The 19848-nt window shown below is 41.5% G+C and overlaps 1 protein-coding gene across 4 annotated transcripts in view; it reads right to left on the bottom strand.

Moving 5' to 3' along the window:
* The window catches only part of PSIP1 (PC4 and SRSF1 interacting protein 1), a 32204-nt gene extending 23157 nt beyond the window's left edge, over window positions 1–9047 (bottom strand). For all 4 annotated transcript variants that reach the window (XM_080921162.1, XM_080921165.1, XM_080921164.1 and 1 more), the window contains exons 1-3: window positions 8919–9047; window positions 8365–8574; window positions 5104–5180 (exon numbers count right to left, since the gene is read on the bottom strand). In XM_080921162.1, coding sequence (XP_080777288.1) covers window positions 5104–5180; window positions 8365–8436 — 149 coding nt within the window. In that variant the 5' untranslated portion in view covers window positions 8437–8574; window positions 8919–9047. The remainder of the gene's footprint in view (window positions 1–5103; window positions 5181–8364; window positions 8575–8918) is intronic.
* Between the last annotated feature and the right edge of the window lie 10801 nt (window positions 9048–19848).

Here is a 19848-nt window from a genome sequence, read left to right as displayed (position 1 = left end):
TTTGAGACAGGGTCATTAAGTAGTACTTTCTGGCCTGGCACGCTCTTTATGCTGGCCTAGAAATCACAGATATGCTTGTCTCTCCCTCCCAAGTGTTAGATTAAAGCTGTGTCCCATTAGGCCTGGTACAAGTTTTATTTTTATTTTATTTTATTTTTATGTGCACTAATGTTGTGCCTGCATGTATGTCTGCACATGAAGGCCAGATCCTTTAAAACTGATGTTACAGACAGTTGTAAGCTGACACGTGGGTGCTGGGAATTAAACCTAGGTCCTCTGGAAAAGCAGCCAGTACTCTTTAACTGCTGATCAATCTCTCCAGCCCCAAGATCTGTTTTAATTCATACATGAAAGATACTCAGCATCACTACCTAATCACAAAAACATAAATAAAACTGCACAAAACATCACTGCAATCCAGCAGCACAGCTATACTAAAGTACCAGTGTGGGACTGGGATATAGCTCAGTTGGTAGAGTGCTTGCTTAGAATGCTGGGAGTCCTAGTTTCAATCCCAGTACCAAATAACCCATGTATGGTGACACAGGTCTGTAATCCAACACTCTGAAAGTATACAGGAGAATCTCTTTAAGGTTATTCTCAGCTATGTAGCTTGAAATCTGCCTGGCATACATGAAATAAAACCAGTCTCCAAAGGGGGGGGGGGAACACTAAAATATAGAAGAACGTTCTGTGGGCAGTTTGGCTGTTTCTCCAATGACTGTACATGAAGATGTCATTTGAACCAGGAACATATGTCCATACAAAGCATACACAATGATGACATAAATGTGCATAAGCGCTCATATCACTGTTCTTCACGATAGCCAACAGTGGGAAACCAGATGTCTATCAAGTGATAAATACAACATGGTAAGTTGATACAATGAAATATTAGCTGGCACAGTAAGGGAAGCACTATCATATGCTACAGTATTAATCTTGAAATGTGCTAAATAAAAAACCTCATTAAGTGACTAAAAACCTCATTAAGTGGTTTCACTTATATGAAGCATTCAGGGAAGCACTTTAAGGGTTGCCTCAGCCACAGCAAAATCATTGAACAAACACAACGTACCTGTTATTATGCGATAGGTTTCTTCTGAAATGATAACAATCTAAAATCTACTGTGCTACTTTCTAGAACTGCAAAAACTACTGAATTTCTAGACTTGTAAGTGGGTGAGCTATATGAACTGAATCTCAATAAAGCTGCTCTAGGGCTGGAAACGTCTTTCAGTGGTTAAGATCACTGACTGCTCTTCCAGAGGTCCTGAGTTCAAATTCCAGCAACCACATGGTGGCTCACAACCATCTGTAATGGGATCTGATGCCCTCTTCTGGTATGTCTGAAGACAGCTAGAGTGTACTCATATACATGAAAGAAATAGATAAATCTTAAAAAAAAAATAAAAAATAAAGCTGCTCTAATTTTTTCCCCAGAGAAAAAAACAGGAATGGAGGCACACACTTGCAATGCTACTCTCAGGAGTTAGGAAACAAGAAGGTCAGAAATTAAGAGCACTGCCTATATGTCAAGATCAAAGTCAGGCTGGACTACATGAGAACTGACTCAGTTTTCTTAATGTTTTCAGAGAATCCCATTTCCTCCCCTCCCACTGCTCTATGAACACACACCATTTTAATCTAAGGGCAGAAATGGTGGTGCACTTTTCCTCCCAGTGCACCAAATCCAGAGCCAGGTGACTCTGTGAATTCAAGATCAGCCTGGTTTACACTGCCAAGTTGACAAGTTCCAGGTCAACCAGAACTATAATTTTCAAATATAAATCAGTTATGAATTAGTACTTTTCCAAAATACTACTTTCCTATATCCCTCCTTCCCCATCTCTCTAACTCCTGGTTATTACAATAGACTTCAATGTTTGAAAAAATCCAAATTTAAATAGTTCCCCTCCCAAATTTTGGGAGCAAGAAAGACTATCATACACCTATTTTTACCAATAGTTTATTTTAAAACATTGTTTAAAAAAAGTTAGGTCAGGCCCTGTGCATATGTCACAGCTATATATAGAGTGTTTTTATGGATTCTAACAGTGGAGGTGGTGACTATCTGGGACTCTCTTCCCTGCTTGTGGGACCCTTTTCCTCTTATTGAGTTGCTTCCTCCAGTCTTGATGTGGTTTTATGTGCCTGGTCTTATGGTAGCTTGTTATGCCATGTTTGGTTGATATCCCTGGGAGGCTTGCTCATTTCTGGGGAGGATGGGGGGGTTGGGATGAACCTGAGGAAGAGTAAGAAAGGTGGGGTAGAGACTAGGGAGAGAGGAGGGAAGTGGGGGAAATGCAGTCAGGATATAATATATAAGAGGAGAAAAAAGTTCAGTAGTAGTTCAGGCCTTTAATTCAAGCACTTGGGAGGCATAGGCAGATGGGTCTCTTGAGTTCTGGGTTAGCCTACCAGGGTTACAGAGAAACCCTGTCTCAAAACAAAACAAACAAAACAAAACAAAAAGAAGAAAATCAGCAAAACAATAGTAATAAAGCAACATCACCTTTCTAAAGATAGTGTGTCCACTATGTATCAAAATATTATAAATCCACTTTGAAATAAAAATATCATTAATTTTAAAAGCCTTTTAATTCTTTAAAAATATCCTCATTTCTTTCATATTAACTCATTTTCTTCATTAACCACCTTTATTAGTATGGTACTAGGGAGTGAACCTATAACTTCCTGCATTATAGACAAATACTTTACCAATAACTGTAATCCCAGCCCGACACTGACAATACTTTTTCCCCAAATGGCTTATTTTTATTGTATGTGCACTGCTATTCTGCAGGCAAGCATGTCTGATGAGGGTACCAGACCCCCTGGATCAGGAGTTTCAGATGGTTGTGGGCTGCCATGTAGGTGCTGGGAATTGAACCCGCGCCCTCTGGAAGAATACCCAGAGCTCTTAACTACGGAGCCATCTCTCCAGCCCCTAGAGTAACCAACTTAATTTCAAACTAACCAAAGAAGTTGCATATTTAATGTAACAGCTGGACTCTAAATCTATAGAGACCAATCTAGGATATAATACTCAGTGGTAGAGCAAAGCCCCAGATATGATCCTCAGCACTGAAAAAGAAAAAAAACATAAAATACACACAATACAAAGGTTCTATTTTTTAAATGCTGGAGAAGGAAGTCTTTTTTTCTTCTACATTTAAGGGTTGGGGTTGTAGCTCAGAGTGAGAATACATGGTTAATACAGATAAAGCCAAAAGTTAGATCCCCAACACCACAAACTATGTGTCATATAAAATTATAGAATATAGAATCATAAAATCTTTTATAAATCAAGAGTAAATTTTAAAATGGTTAAGTCCTAAAAAACTCCCTTTCACAATAATTTTGTGTTTCAGATCCAGGACAAGGGTCTGAGGTACATATTTTAGATAACCTGGCCTCCAGTTTTTCCCAGCATTTCTCAGTCCTTACCAGACATACCTGCCCCCAACCATGACCATTCCAGCCCAAGAGCTGGACTGCCCTTTCCCCAGAGGTTCTTCTCTATATAATCCAGACACTTGTTCTCCCTTCTCTCTGCTTTCTCTCTTCCTTCCCCATAGCAACTTCTCTGCTCTTGGTCCTTGGGGCCAACGAACTCATCCAAGAGCAGCTTCCCAATAAACCTGTGTTTATATACTCTAACCTACCTTGAATTGGCTCATTTCACCCATGAAGAAATAACTTATCAATTAAAATGACTCAAAACTTTGCATCTATCAGAATCAACTGGGACTCTTAAAAAAAAATCACTGAGCCCCGCACGTCACATATGACTCCCTATGTCCAGGGTAGGCCCTAGGAACATTTTTCAACTACAGTTCCATAAGATACTAGCACTGAGGGGAAGGGGGATTCGAGTGGGGATGAGAATAACATTTGAAATGTAAATACAAAGAATATCCAATAAAATTTTTAAAAAGATACTAGCATTGCAGAGTTGGCACCACACCATTCAAATCCCTAGTCAGATAGTTTCTCCTAAAGACCCCTTTCCCTATTGAATTTACCAGAATGTCTCAAAATTGTAAAATTTCTGGAAACAGAAATTCAGCAGTTCAACCTGCAGCCAGCATCCCCTACACTGCAGCTGGTATCTCCGACACCGCAGTGTGCAGCTGGCATCTTGTAGAGTATTGACTTCCTTCATGCAGTCAGTTCTCCTGCTATACATCCACCTGAGGCAGCAGGTCAGACTGGCTCTGGTAGTGACCGCAGACACACAAAGAGCACTGTCTGGCTGGCTTCCCTCTTATGATCTTCCCACCATCTATGTGGCTAAAAAGACCACACCTCAGACAGCAGCAGGCAGGACTTATTTTACTAACAAGAATGCTCAATGCTACTTTCACCCTCAATCAATCTTGGGATTACTTCAAACCTAACTTCTTTTTGATCATGTAAGCATCTATTCAATTAAGTAAACTTAAGTTATTTTTCCTTTTTTTATTTTTTGAGAACTTCATAAATGTACACAGCATATTTTGACCAATCACATTCTCCCCTCACTCCCTGCCTCCAACTTTCAATTCTCCCCAATGTGTAGTGCTTTAAAAAAGAATGGGGGGGTGGGCATTAATCTTAGCACTTAGGAGGCAGAGCTAGGCAGGCCTCTGAGTTTTCAGACCAGCCTGGTCTACAGTGAGCAACAGGACAGACTGAGAAATAAGGCATGGTGGCACAATGCCAACTGGGTATGTATAGTAAGTTCTTGGCCAGCAATTCGTAAAGACATTCTGTCTCAAACAAACAAAAAAGTTCCTAGCATTAAGCTGAAGGACACATTTTAAAAATTTTTAAAGGAAACTTAAAAGGCTTATTCTAAAATTTTAAAATGGCTTCTTAAAGTTCTCTAGTTGAGCCAGGTGCACTGCATTCTATCTCCAAACATGGGAGGCGAATAACAAGTGGACTTCTATGAGCTCGGGCCAGCCTGGGCTACATGTGATTCTGTCCTTAAAAATAATAAGTTCTTAATTTAATTGTCACTTCCCCCTTAGAATTTGAAATTTCTACTTGCTTTTTGTTTCATACCTAGCTTCTGCAAGTTAACTGCCATTTCAGCTTAAAGCTAGCAGGACTTACGTCTCATGGGTTCCAAAAAAGAAGATGGGTAGTTTGTTTGTGGGTGGTTTTACAGCTCCATCAGGAACTTCATCTACCTGTAAGAAAGAAAAGTCAATTTTTGTTTTAATCTTACAAACCTTAGTACACTTGATCGAATTCAGAGTAAAGCATCCCAAATGGGTTTAATACAAAATCAAACCGGTTTACAGTTTGTTCTCCTCCCGGCTTCCAGCTCCCTGAGGAGCTACCACTCTCTACTGAGCAGAGCTCTGCCAGGTACCAAGTGTCTCCTCGCGGCTTCCCAGTGCTCTATCCCAGCATTCTTTCTGCCTCCAAATGCCCCCCACCTTCTATCCTACCCTTTCCTATAGGCTTTCGATATCTTAATTGACAGGTGATATATCCATATGATACACAAGATACTTTCTCTACAACCCATAATCTCAAACAAGTTCTAAAAAAGCAAGATCTTTCCCCCAGAATTCATTTGGTGGCAAAACCTGTCCTGACACCAAGACCCTTGTCTTTTATGTATCTAACGTTTTTATCACTGTTTCTCTGGAGAAACACAAAGGTTATCCTTCACCTGCTTGCTACCCAAAATCATCCCAGAAACAAGTCCTGAAGCACAGCTACTGAGATTGGCTCGCTTCCTAAAATCCACAGTTAATTAAGTTTTAGAACAAATTTAACACCAAACATTTCATATTGGGAGTCTGAAGCTGGTGTGTAATCTTGCAGGAGAGCTGTTCGAATAATAAGAGTAATGAGAGGCAAGAGAAATGGCTCGGTGGTTAAGAGTGCTTGCAACTCTTCCAAGAATCTGAGTTCAGTTCTCAAGTCCCTTACAGTCACTTCACTCAGTCTCCTCGTGTGGGCATGGGGTAGGGGTGGGGGGCATCACCTCTTCCGGCCTCCTGGGACACTCACATTCATGTGGTATACAGACACACAGCATGCAAACAGAGGGGAAAAAGTAACATAAAAGCAAACAGGATCCAAAATGTAAGGCATTATTTCTCAACGTTTGAAGAGCACTGAGAGGAAGAATTGGCTGTTGTTATTAACAATTCTATTTCAATTTGTAGAAGCTAAAAATAAATAATTGGCTAAAAGATGTCACCCTTACAGTTGCAATCTTAAATATTTACATACTCTTACATTCTCTACAGCAGAGATTAAGAATATCTAAGAGTAAAGAATGAAAATCTTTTGGGGAACAGGATTCGAGACAGGGTTTCTCCGTGTAGCCCTGGCTGTCCTAGAACCCACTCTGTAATTCTTAAAGTATGTAAAAGCCAAATTCAACTGCTTCTAAGAAAAAGAAAACAAGGGAGAAAAATGTCTGTCCTGTCCCAATCCAAATAAACTCAGCACAAGTAGAACTTGTAGCTGGAGAGATGGCTTAGTGGTTAAGAGGACCCAGGTTCAATTTGGTACCCATATAGCAGCTCCTGACAGTTTTTTCCATAGGCTCAAGTTATGGAAGTGGTATAGACATACATGCAGGCAAAATACCCATAAACATAGAACTTTAAAAACTTGTTAATTTTGAAGGAAAAAAAAGACTTATTTATTAAATCAAGAGGAAAATGACTCTCCAAAGGCTATTTTTACCTTAACCAGCACCAACTTAGTCACCTGTAACATATTCCAAGAGGTAGAAAAAGAATATTAACTAATGGTAGGTCTATGTGCCTGCATATGGGTGTGTGCACATGCGTGCAGACACTGACACTGACCTGAAGTCACAGACACATCACTGTGGTTGTGAGCTGCCTGAAACAGGTGCTGGGAACTGCAATTAGGTCCACTGAGCAGCAAGTTCTCTTAACCACTGAGTCATTTCTCCAGCCGTCAAAAATACAATGTTTCTAAAGTACTTACACCTGGCCTCTAACTACACTCTGGCTTGGAACTCTTGAGTATCAGATAACCCTGATTTTTAACACCTCAAAATAAGGATACCTTGAATCATAAAGTGTAGCTCCCTTCTATAAAGCTGAAAGTATACAGTGTTGTACCCACCTGTCCGTGACTGTGTAACTAAGCTGTAAATTCAACTTTAGGTCACTGCCCTAAAGATGTTTGCAAAAGATGTTAACAGTCAAAGCATACACAAAGCAGTAATTAAAAAGTTTTCCTATAGGAAAACAAGAACACCAATTATATAGACAAGAGTTATAATGAAGAATCGTTCAAGAAAGGCTCTCCCAAACAAGAATCCCTGAGGACAATGGGAAGCTGGGGAAGCTGACTGAATCAGCGTTCAGACATAGCTGCCAGAACTACAACTGTGGAATTTATTATTTTTAAGTAATACCTTTCAAAGATCAAATTAGGTATGTGCATGAAAACAGCCAGGCAGTGTGGTTGTACATGCCTTTAGTCCCTGCACTCCAGAAGCAGAGGCAGGGAGATCTCTGGGCCAGCCTGGTCTACAGAGTGAGTTCTAGAACAGAGCTACACAGAGAAATTCTGTCTTGAAAATGAAAATTAAAAAAAAAAAAGTTGTATAAAAAAATTACAATTTTAGAATATCAGTCTACTTTTTTTAGTTTATCTAACCATTCTTTAAGTCTTATTTATTGTATTCTGAACCTTGACATCATTATAAACTAACCAAAAAAAAAAAAAAACCGCTATTTTTTTTTCCCTGAAAATGGAGCGCGGGTGTTTAATGTCACGTCTTGAGTCCTTAAGACTTCTCCAGTTAGGTTAACCCAGTATCTGGTCTACTCCCCCCTTTGAGTATGGAGAACAAAAAATGGAAAACATCTTCAAGGTCATAAACCAAAGAATGTGATTAGAAAGGTCCAAATGCATCGCCAACTGCAAATCGTGTACTAAGTAATTTAATCAAATCTGACATGCAAGTGTTTGTAATCTGCATATTTCGTTGACGTTTTTGTATTTTGTTCAAAACTCCAAAATTTAAGGAAATGTCATGATTTCACTCATTTTTAAACACAAAAATCGTACTTGATGATTTCGCCTCAATGAAACGTTAACTGAATGTCATCCCTAAATATTCCTATGTAGAACACCTGTCAGAGACTCAAACAGCAAGCCACAGGGAAACCGCCGCGGGTATGCAGGAAAACCTAGAATTTTACAATTGCATGGGAGAGTACTGAAAAAAAAGCTGAAATGAAAGGTTCCAAGTAACGGTAAAGGGAAAAGGAGAGGAAGGACCGAAAGGAAACCTAGAAGAACCGATGGGAAGCAGGCCTCTGCAAAGGCGGCCGCACCGCTACACCGGGGCCACAAATCACTTACTCGAGCTGGCCAATGAGGATAACCTTTCATCTTGGCGAAGATGAGGTCTCCAGGTTTGAAATCGCGAGTCATGTTTGAGGGGCGACGCCGGGAGTCCCGAGACCAGAAGGGGGAGCAGCGCAGCCGCGATCGGGAGATGCGAGCACAGACGCGAGCTGGGACTGGCGGGCCCGCGGGCGGGGGCGGATGCCTCCGGGTGTCCCGACGCGCCTGCGAGGGACAGCAGGGAGGGCGGTTAAAGCGCAAACCCCAGGGAGGGGCCGCGGGGAGGAGGGCAGGGGGGAGGGGAGGTGGCGGAGGGGGAGGGGGAGCCGCCTGCGCGCCTCCTCGGAGCGCGGCCTCTGCCCCGATCGGCGCCCGGGGCCTGCAGTCGGGGCCACCTGAGGCAGGGATGCTGCCCGCCACCGGGCCGCCGGCCTCCCACCCCCAGCACTCCCGGGGCTTTTCCCACGGGCCGCAGCCCACGAGGGAGGGGCGCGGCGGGAGAGGAGAGAGGTTGCGAGCGCGGCCGCCCGCTTCCCACCCGCGCCGAGCGGGGGCGGGGCGGCTCTCACCTGCCGGGCGGTGGCGCTGGGGCTGCGGGGCGCGCTGGCCGCTCCTGCCCACGTCCACGCCGGCCACCTGCGCCACCAGCTGCCGCAGAGGCGTCCCAACGGCTCCGAGCTGCAACCGCCACCGCTACTGCCGCCGATGTCGCTGCGCCGCTCCCGCGCGGCTCCCGCTCGGCGCCCGCTAGCGCTGGGCCGTACCAAGTGCTGGCCCGGGCACGGGTGGCACTGCCGCCGCAGAGCGCCGTGGCTCGGGAGCTGAGGGCCTGAAGCCCCCTCGAGCCCACAGGTGTCCCTGCTCACGGTTAAGTGCCAGCAGAAGCCGCGGGAGAAGAGGGAGGGCAAGGGCCTGGAGAGAGGCGCGCGGGAGCTGTCCCCTCCTTCTCTCCCCCCGCTGCTGGCACAGTGGTCGCGCCCGGCCCGCCCCTGCTGGCTGCTCTTCTTGTGTGTATTTGTATGTGTACTGTATGTAAAAGGCGGGGAGGGAGGAAACGATTGTTGTGGACCCGGTTTGGGGGCGGGTATCCGGGCCTGTAGCCCAGGGCTGCATGTTTAAGAGAATCTGGCAGCCCAAGGTGCTTGTTCTCGCATCCTCCTCCGTGGTGCGAATACGGTAATGCTCCTGCGCGGTTTACATCATCCCCAAAATTGAAGAGCTGTGCAAAAACCCAGTCATAAAATTGGAATATGAAGCAGTTGCAGAGTGTGCACCTTGTAGGCCTCTTGCACCTCGCATAATGGGCTTTGCAGTCTCCTTTTTCTAGGGACTGAAACATGAGAAAGCCTTATTTCATGTGCCTGATATTTCAACCACGGAGAACCGTTAAGAAAAAAAAAAAAACCCGCAATCCCAGTGAATGCAAAACGCCAAGGGTATAAAACAATGACAGAGAAAGCCTAGTTGGCTTGTTAGTTCGGATGTAGATTTGGGCCCAAACTAAATTGTAGGCCTTCACTTAAACCTTTATTTCCCTGGAAAAGTGGTTTGGTAGTAGGTGGTAGAAGAGAGAAGTTTTACTAACACCTAAATATTTCGTCACTTAAAATACTCTTAAAGGTTATTTAAAGGTGAACTTATTTTTAAGTCTTTAACCAATGCATGCTTTTAATATTTTGTAATGTACCTTCTGATACTCATTGACATTTTACCGTCTTCACTGTAGCAGAACTATGTGATTTTATTCATCCATTAGTATCCAGGTTCCCAATAAGTATATGCTAAATCAGAAGATATTTAAGTATTAAAAATAAATAAATTTTTTGTTTCAACTCTCATTGAATATCTCCAAAACCCTTTTTAGAATAAAGCACTGTTTGGTGTTGAATGTACAGCCAGGAATAAGATTAGGTATTTCCTATATAAAACAGGGTAAAAATGTTAAAGATATTAAGAATATTAAAATATTTAAATGAGGACTCACAGCTGAGAGTCAGGAAGAGCTTTGTTTGAATAGGCAAAAATCTGGGGTTTTATAAAAAAAGAAGTACTGCATGCCTTTAAAAGGAAATCTGGCACCCCCTATGTCAAATGCCCTGCAAGGGGACCACTGGAGATCTGCTTTGTGCGAAGGGTTCCATGTGGAGCTAAAAGAAATAAAGGGAATTATTGGTGATGTGTCTCCAAGCTTCTTATTGTGAATTTGATGCTGTGTGCTTTGGGGGGGGGCATAGTAAAAGGGAGGGAGTAAACTGGATTATTTAAAACTGGATTCTTGACGTTTCAATGCAGAGGTGGGCAGAAGGAGCCCTTTATGTGATGTTGATTAAGAAGGGAAGAAAAAAGGTGGAGGCGCACAATTAAGTAATTACAGAAACAGTCCTCAGGGAAGTCTTGGACCTGAAAGGACAGAAAGAGGTCTTAAAGGGAAGTTTTTAATCTCAAGTAATAAGTATCAAAACGGCACCCAGCTATCTTTGTTTGTGGACACCTCCCTCCCATTGTCCTCAACTCTGTAAGTAAGGCCTTGGAAACTTCAGTTGTGGTCACACTCCACAGCATAGGCTTCACCTGAAGCCTTGTGAGCAGCTCAGCCTCTCCCCCATCTACTAATCTGCATTTTTAAAAAGATTTCTTCATTATGGATAAGTACATTGTAGCTGTCCTCAGACACAACAAGAGGGCATCAGACCCTATTACAGATGGTTGTGAGCCACCATGTGGTTGCTGGGATTTGAACTCAGGTCCCCTAGGAAGAGCAGCCAGTGCTTTTAATTGCTGAGCCATCTCTCCAGCTCTAATATACATTTGTAACAAGATACTCCAGGTTGGTTTTTGATGTTGCTGCTGTTGTTGATGTTTTTGCTTTTGTGGTGGGGCTCTGCCTATAGAGACAACACCTGGGTCTCTTTCCACCATGTGGGTCCCAGGATTAAATTTGAGTCACCAGTAAAACTCAGGGTAGAAGATGGAATACTAGAGGTGAACCTGTAGGCAAAGCCTTCTTCGAAAGAGAGATGCACACATAGAGAAGGAGATAATACCACATAGATGTATATTACTATTAAAAGATACTTTGTATTAGTGCTAAGTGGCCATGCCAACAACTAAAAGAGATAGGTACTGTGAGTGGGGATAATTGGGAAATTAAAAAAAAAAAAATTAAGGAAATCGGAAATACACTTGATGTGTTAGTGGTGAATCAATGTGATAACTCACTAGCTGAACATTTTGACAATTTCAGTTGGAAATCATCTGAAACAACTGGCGACACCTTTTAAATCAAGGCAAAACAGGTGGTGTGTTTAAGCCTCCAGAGAACAAAGGGCCAGGATCCCAGGGAACCACAATCCTGAATCCAAGTGGGAGGAGAGAGGGGGAAGGGAGAAGGTGTGGAAATGGCTGAGTGTGCTGAAGCCACTGGCAAAGCCTTGCTCCTCCCTCCCCCCACAGGAGAAAGACTACACTTTCCAGAACTGTAGCTAGCCAGAGAGGACAGGCAAATTTAAATGTGTTGAGGGCAAAACCCAAGCTACATTCTTCCCATTCTACAGATGAGAAAGCAAGCTCAGAGACGTTAAGCTACTTGCCCAAGAACACTTGGAGTCCAGGGGCCCGAGCAGACTTCCAGTTCTTTGTCCCCTCACTACACCCTGTGTGATTTTTACAAGCCCTCTAGGTTGCGCAGGAAGGTTGGACGCTGCAAAAGACTGAGAATGGCCCATAATTAGAAAAAGATGCTGGAAGTAGATTCAGCCTGGTTCTTTTATTCCAGCTTCAAACTCCCTACCCCAGTCCCCAGCTAGTCCCCTCTACCAGCCCTTCTGTTTAACTCTTCGTGGGCCTAATTGACCTGACCCATACAGCACACCTAAATATCATCTTCTAATGACTGTATTTCATTTACAACCTTCCTAGTCTTTAAACTATTTAGAACAAACACTGCCTTCCTCATCAGTGGGGGTACTCAACAATTTTTTTCCAAGATGGAGTTACCGCATGAACAGTAAGCAGGGACCAATGATGAGCCCTGACAGAGTTCTAATTCCTTAGGGTCAGGGGCTGGAGAGGGAGCCCTGCAGTTAAGAGCACTGGTTCAATTCCCAGCAACCACTTGGTGGCTTGCAACCATCTATAATGGGGTCTGATATTCTGTCATGCAGGCATACATGCAAATTAAGCACTCATAAGGTAAATGCATTTTTTAAAAAGGAAAACACATGACATGTGAGGTCGCTGGATGCATGGAGCTGTGGCATGTTAAGGGTAAGTTGAGGAATCAGCGGTTTTCAACCCGTGGGTTGGGGCCTGTACAAGGGATGGCATATCAGCTATCCTGCATATAATCTTATTTATACACACTGTGCACTATGATTCACAACGGCAGCCGCATTACAGTTAGGAAGTAGCAAAGATTTTATGGCTTGGAGTCATCACAACATGAGAAACAGTATTAAAGGGTCACAGCGTTAGGAATGTTGAGAATCACTGGGCCAAAGGACCAGAAGTTAGAGAGCAGCCTTTACTTAGCAGGCAAGAGGCCTGGGATTCAATCCACAGAGCTGGAAGCAAAGCCAAATGAGGATATTCATGTTTGATTTTATAGTTTTATCATATACTTAAAGGTTGACCTTTAAAAATACCTTTGGGGGTGTACAACATTTGAAATGTAAATACAGAGAATATCCAATAAAATTGAAAAAAATATACCTTTTTTTCTCTACAAATCATTTAATAGAACTAGATATGGCTCAGTGGTTAAAAGTGCTTGCCACTCTCCCATAGGACCTAAGTACACCTACATATACATGCACATATGTACACACAGGCATATACATACATATATACATACAATTTTAAAAATAAAAATAAATCTTAAAATATGTGTCAGGGTCACAGAAGCAGAACACAATAAGGTAGTCATAACAATACCTGGTTATAATTACTTTTTGAAACAAAAGTAGGGTTGCAAGATGATCATAACAATGTTTTAAAATAAAGACATGGTTGCCATTTCCTGGAACGGGCAGAACAGAACCATTTGTAGTTAAGGTTGCACGTGGGGCCTAGCCCAGTCCTTGAGAAACAGGTTTCATCATAATCATACCTCATAAGGTTTGCTCACATTAGGAATGAACCCAGTTTGTCTTTACTATAAGATAGCTGTTAAGTCTAAGATAGAGGCAAGCTGGTATATTATATATATAATATATACACATGTATATATTATTCATGGTATTTCAATCTCATGTCAAGAATGCAATGAAAAGTTAGCAAATCTAATATTTGTTTAATGTCCTTTATTTTAAACTAAGAGTTAACTAGTTAGTCAGAGATGCCCTAAATGTAGTCAAGGTTTTGGTTTTTTTTTTCTCCCTCTTAAGGACAAATTTGGAAGTTCACCCTTAGGTAGAGAAAAAACAAAATGGATTAGCTTGTAGGCAGTGCCTAGAAGGACTTGCTGAGCTGATGGGCCAATCAATAGTCAGAAGACAGCTGGGTAGCTAAGAGATGGTAACAAGACTAGACTCTGGGGGGACAGGCTGAAAAGAAGCTAGACTGAATAGGTCTTACCAGGTCACCTTCGGAGCTACCTTAAAGGCTGTGTAAGCTCTGCAGCTGTCCCAGTGGATTTTTTTTCCAATAACCTAGGCTATGTATAATGGCACACATCTTTAATTCCAGAGCTGTAGAGGCAAATGCAGATCTTTGTGAGTTCAAGGCCAGCCTGGTCTACATATGGAGTCGGAGGCCACCCAGAGCAGCATAGTGAGACCATGCCTGAAAATTAATTAATTGGATCACTATTGTCTCAGACTTTGGGTTTGTTCCCTCTCTTCTCTGTGTCCAGCTTCCCTTAAGATTTCTCCCCATCAATACCCAGGGCTGCATGTTACGCTTCCCTGGGTTTTTTGTTTTTTGGGTTTTTTTTTTTTTTTTGTCTTGTTTTGTTTTGTTTTGTTTTTTGTCTTCTTTCCTTGTTACTTGCAGCCTTTTTCCTGTTCTTACTGGCTTCCTAATTTTGATACTTGAGAATTCACTTTAAAAGTAGAATCTTTTTCCAATCTGGTCCATAGTCTGCTGGCCCGGTGACATCTCTAATTACATCCTTGCTCTTAAGTCTCCTAAGTCAGTGTGTTTTTCCGATAATACAAATTTAAAAATGTGTGAATTGAATAAAGCAAGTCTGAAAAAATAGTGAGTCAGGGTTACACAACTATTTTAAACATAGGAAACCTTCAAAAAGCTGTTAACACAGTATTTTACTGCTGAAGTTTTCAGGAAGGATTCAGGTGATCCATCAAGTGATTTTATATATTTGTTTTGGAAACAAAATCTGGGTGTCCCAAGGTAGCCTTGAACTTACTGTGCTGCTAGGGATAACCTGGAAGTTCTGGCCTCCTGAGTCCTAGCATGACAAGCATCCACCATGACACCTGCTCTATCAAAGTCCCTCAAGAGTAGAGCTCTCTGTTATTTTCCTGGGAAACTCCCGTGTAGGACCACCAATGGTAGAGCATATTGCACTACATTTTGGTGGTGTGCTTTCTTAGCTTGGTGATACACAGGACACAAACCTCTGAGCTATTGTAGCCGAACACAAAGAGCTTTACTTAATTGTTAGATTTTTAATTTTTTTTTCCAGGTGTGGTGGCACATGTCAGCAATCCCAGCATTTGGGAGGCAGAGGCAGATGGATCTCTATGGGTTCAGGGCCAGCCTGGTTACAGATTAAGCTCCAGGACAGCCAGCTAAGTAGAGAGATGCTGTTCCTCTTAGGTAAATTCATTAGGTGAACATATAAATAACCTGTGTTGTGTCTACACAAGGGAATGCTACTTAATGCCAAACAGAAATGAGCTATCGATCTGTGAAAAGGCAAGAAAACCAACTTCAGTTACGAAGTGGAAAAGGAGCATCTTGACCCCTCCTTTAATTTCCCAGTGCCAGGAACGAAACCCAGGGACTATGAATACGAGGCATTTGAGCTCCACCACCATCCTAAGGGCTGTTTACCATGATTCCAACTATGTGATGTTCTAGGGGAGGGAGGGAAGTTAACAAGGACAGCCCTGAAGACAGTAAAGCCATGATGGCCCACAGTTACAGGATGAACAGGGCAATGCAGGATTTTTATGGCAGTGACACTTTTCTGTGTGGTACAGGAATGATGTCTATGAATCATGAATGCTCAGCACCAAGCGAGAAACATAATATAAGTCATTGTTTGGGGGTACTTTTGGGGGAAAAAGAAGAAAGGAAGGAAGGAAGAAAAAGAAGGGAGGTTTTATTATTGTTGTTTGTTTTATGATAAGCTCTCCTGTAACCTGGCCGTAAGCCCATTATGGAAGCAGTGATGACTTTGAATTCCTGACTCTTCAGCCTCTACCTCCTAGACTAGGATTATAGGCATGTTGTCACCATACAAGCAATGAATTTTTAAAAGGGAATTATTTATGTATTTATTATTATTTTTAATTTTCCTTGTGTGTGTGCATGCATGTGTGCTCTCAAATGAGTGGAGAAAAGAGGCCAACTTGCAGGAGTGGGGTCTCCCCTTCCATAAGGTAGGGCTAGGGATCAGATACTCACAGGGCTCAGTGGCAAACACCTTTACCTGCCCAGCCATATCACTGGCCCTACAACCTTATTTCTTAGTGAACAGATTTTCATTCTCACCAAAATATTCTATGCACATCAGCATCTTCCTACCTACATTCCCCACCAGAGTGCTTTGCTAGTTATGACTGCTGGTTCTACGTTGACACACTACTTATATTATGATTCTAAGCCATCTATATAACCCATCAGATGGGTTTTTAAACCTATAAGTATGTGTGTGTGTGTGTGTGTGTGTGTGTGTGTGTGTGTGTATCTGTATGTGTATGTGTGTGTGTATGTGTGCACGAGTGTGTGACATTATGTTAAGATATCAGTACCAGGTTCTGTTCTCAGGACCACTACTAAATGTAGCATTCACTGGTACCTCCTGAGTGCCTGTGCAGTTTCACATGTTTTAGTTATTGTAAAAATACATATTATATTATGATAATAAAGCATCTGTTTTCCTCACTGTTTTAAAATTAGCATGCTATTCACTGTACACAAAAGTGAATTTTATACTGCCATTTTCATATATGTATACACATGCTGATTCTGTTTATCCCATGTTCCTTTCTCTTTTTTTTAACTTTATTTTAAAAAACAAAGATAAATGTACAGATTTTTAAGCATTTTTGTATAAAAGTATACAAACACATTTTTATAAGGTTGTAATTAAGTATTTGTGGGTACCTATACATACACATATGTATATATGTAGCCATAATATAGGAAAGGAGGTTATTAATTTGAGGAGATAGGAGAGAAACTGGGAGGGGTTTTAGAAAAAAAAGGGGGATGTGATACAGTTCTATTTTAAATAAAATATATTCTTTTTGTTCTTTTTTTCTTAATCTTCTCACAGTCTGTGGGTTGTTTCTGGGGTGTTTAGGGCTTTCTGGGGTTAGTATCCCATTATCAGTGACTGCATGTTATGTCTGTTCTTTTGTGACTGGGTTATCTCACTCAGGATGATATTCTCTGGATGCATCCATTTTCTTGAGAATTTTGTTAGGCCATTGTTTCTGATAGCTGAATAGTACTCCATTGTATAAATGTACCAAAATTTTTGTATCCATTCATCTAATGAAGGACATCTGGGTTCTTTCCAGCTTATGGCTATTATAAATAGAGCTGCAATGAACATTGTGGTGCATGTATCTTTGTTGTATGTTGGAGTATCTATGGGGTAAATGCCCAGAAGTAGAATAGCTGGGTCTTCTGGTAGTACTATGTCCATTTTTCTGAGGAACCGCCAGACTGATTTCCAGAGTGGTTGTATCAGTTTGCAACCCCACCAGCAGTGGAGAAGTGTTCCTCTTTCTCCACATCCTCGCCAGCATCCATTGTCATCTGAGTTTTGGATCTTGGCCAATCTGACTGGTGTGAGGTGGAATCTCAAGGTTGGTTTGATTTGCATTTCCCTGATGGCTAAGGATGTTGAGCACTTTCTTAGATGTTTCTCAGCCATTCGCTATTCCTCAATTGAGAAATTTTTGTTTAAGTCTGTATCCCATGTTTTAATAGAGTTGTTTGATTCTCTGGTATCTCGCTTTTTTGAGATCTTTGTATACCTTGGATATTAGGCCTCTATCTGATGTAGGGTTGGTAAATATCTATTCCCAATCTCTTGGCTGCTATTTTGTTTTCTTGACAGTGTCCTTAGCCTTACAGAAACCTTGCAATCTCATTAAGTCCCATTTGTCGATATTTGACCTTAGAGCATGAGCCATTGGTGTTCTGTTTAGGAAATTTTCTCCTGTGCCTATGAGTTCTAAGGTTTTCCTGACTTTCTCATCTAATAGTTTCAGTGTACCTGGTTTAATGTGGAGATCTTTGATCCACTTGCACTTGAGCTTTGTACAAGGAGATAAGAAAGGGTCTATTTTCATTCTTCTGCATGCTGAGTGCCAGTTGGACCAACACCATTTGTTGAATAGCCTGTCCTTTTTCCATTGAATGTTTACAGCTCCTTTGTCAAAAATCAGGTGGCCATATATGTGAGGGCTCATTTCTGGATCTTCTATTCTATTCCATTGATCCACATGCCTATTTCTGTACCAGTACCATGCAGTTTTCAGCACAATTGCCTTGTAATATAGCTTGAGGTCAGGAATAGTGATTCCCGAAGATGTTTTCTTGTTGGTGAGGATGGATTTCGCTATTCTGGGTCTTTTGTTATTCCAAATGAAATTGCACATTGCTCTTTCCAACTCAGTGAAGAACTGGGTTGGAATTTTGATAGGAATTGCATTGAATCTGTAGATTGCTTTTGGTAAGAGGGCCATTTTTTAAATGTTGATCCTTCCAATCCATGAGCATGGGAGATCTTTCCATTTTCTGAGATCTTCCACGATTTCCTTTTTTAGAGGTTTGAAGTTGTTGTCCTACAGGTCCTTCACTTGCTTAGTTAGAGTCACACCAAGGTATTTCATATTGTTTATGACTATTATGAAGGGTATCTTTTCTCTAATTTTTTTCTTCACATGTTTGTCCTTTGAATATAGAAAGGCTACTGATTTGTGTGAGTTAATTTTATATCCAGCCACTTTGCTGAACTTGTTTATCAGCTGTAGGAGTTCTCTGGTGGAATTTGTGGGGTCGCTTAAGTACACTATCATGTCATCTACAAATAGTGATGTTTTTACTTCTTTCTTTCCATTTTGTATCTCTTTGATTTCCTTTTGCTATCTAATTGCTCCAGCCAGGACTTCCAGTACTATATTGAATAGGTAGGGGGAGAATGGGCAGCCTTGTCGAGTCCCTGATTTTAGTGGGATTGCTTCAAGTTTTCCACCGTTAAGTTTGATGTTGGCAGTTGGTTTGTTGTATATTGCTTTTATTATGTTTAGGTATGGGCCTTGGATTCTTGTTCTTTCCAAGACTTTTAACATGAAGGGGTGTTGAAATTTGTCAAATGCTTTCTCAGCATCTAGTGAGATGACCATGTGGTTTTTTTCTTTGAGTTTGTTTATATGGTGGATTACATTGATGGATTTCCGTATGTTAAACCATCCCTGCATGCGAGGGATGAAGCCTACTTATCATGGTGAATGATCGTTTTGATGTGTTCTTGGATTTGGTTTGCAAGGATTTTGTTGAGTATTTTTGCATCAATGTTCTTAAGTGAGATTGGTCTGCGGTTCTCTTTCCTTGTAGGGTCTCTGTGTGGTTTAGGAATGAGGGTTATTGTAGCCTCAAAAAATGAGTTGGGTAGTTTTCCATCTGATTCTATTTTGTGGAATAGTTTGGAGAGTATTGGTATTATGTCGTCAATAAACGTCTGATAAAATTCTGCACTAAACCCATCTGGACCTGGGCTTTTTTTGGTTGGGAGGCTTTTGATGACTGCCTCTATTTATTTAGGTGTTATGGGATTATTTGGATGGTTTACCTGGTCCTGATTTAACTTTAGTACCTTGTATCTGTCTTGGAATTCATCCATTTCCTCCAGATTTTCCAGTTTTGTTGATTATAGGCTTTTGTAGTATGATCTGATGATTTCTTGAATTTCCTCAGTTCCAGTTGTTATTTCTCCACTTTCCTTTCTGATTTTGTTAATTTGGATACTCTCTTTTTACCCTCTAGTTAGTCTGGCTAAGGGTTTGTCAATCTTGTTGATTTTCTCAAAGAACCAGCTCTTGTTTTGTTGATTCTTTCAATGGTTCTTTTTGTTTCTATTTGGTCGATTTCTGCCCTAAGTTTGATTATTTCTTGCCATCTACTCCTCTTGGGTGCATCTGTTTCCTTTTGTTCTAGAGCTTTCAACTCTGCTGTCAAGTTGCTGATGTATGCTCTCTCCAGTTTCTTTTTGGAAGCACTCAGAGCTATGAGTTTTCCTCTCAGTACTGTTTTCATTGCATCCCATAGGTTTGGGTATGTTGTGTTTTCCTTTTC

Source organism: Micromys minutus (genome assembly GCF_963924665.1).
Source record: "Micromys minutus genome assembly, chromosome: 9".
In the NCBI taxonomy this organism is placed as follows: Eukaryota; Metazoa; Chordata; class Mammalia; order Rodentia; family Muridae; genus Micromys; species Micromys minutus.
Note: the sequence above shows the minus strand (reverse complement) of the source record. Positions and strands in the feature narration are given on the sequence as shown.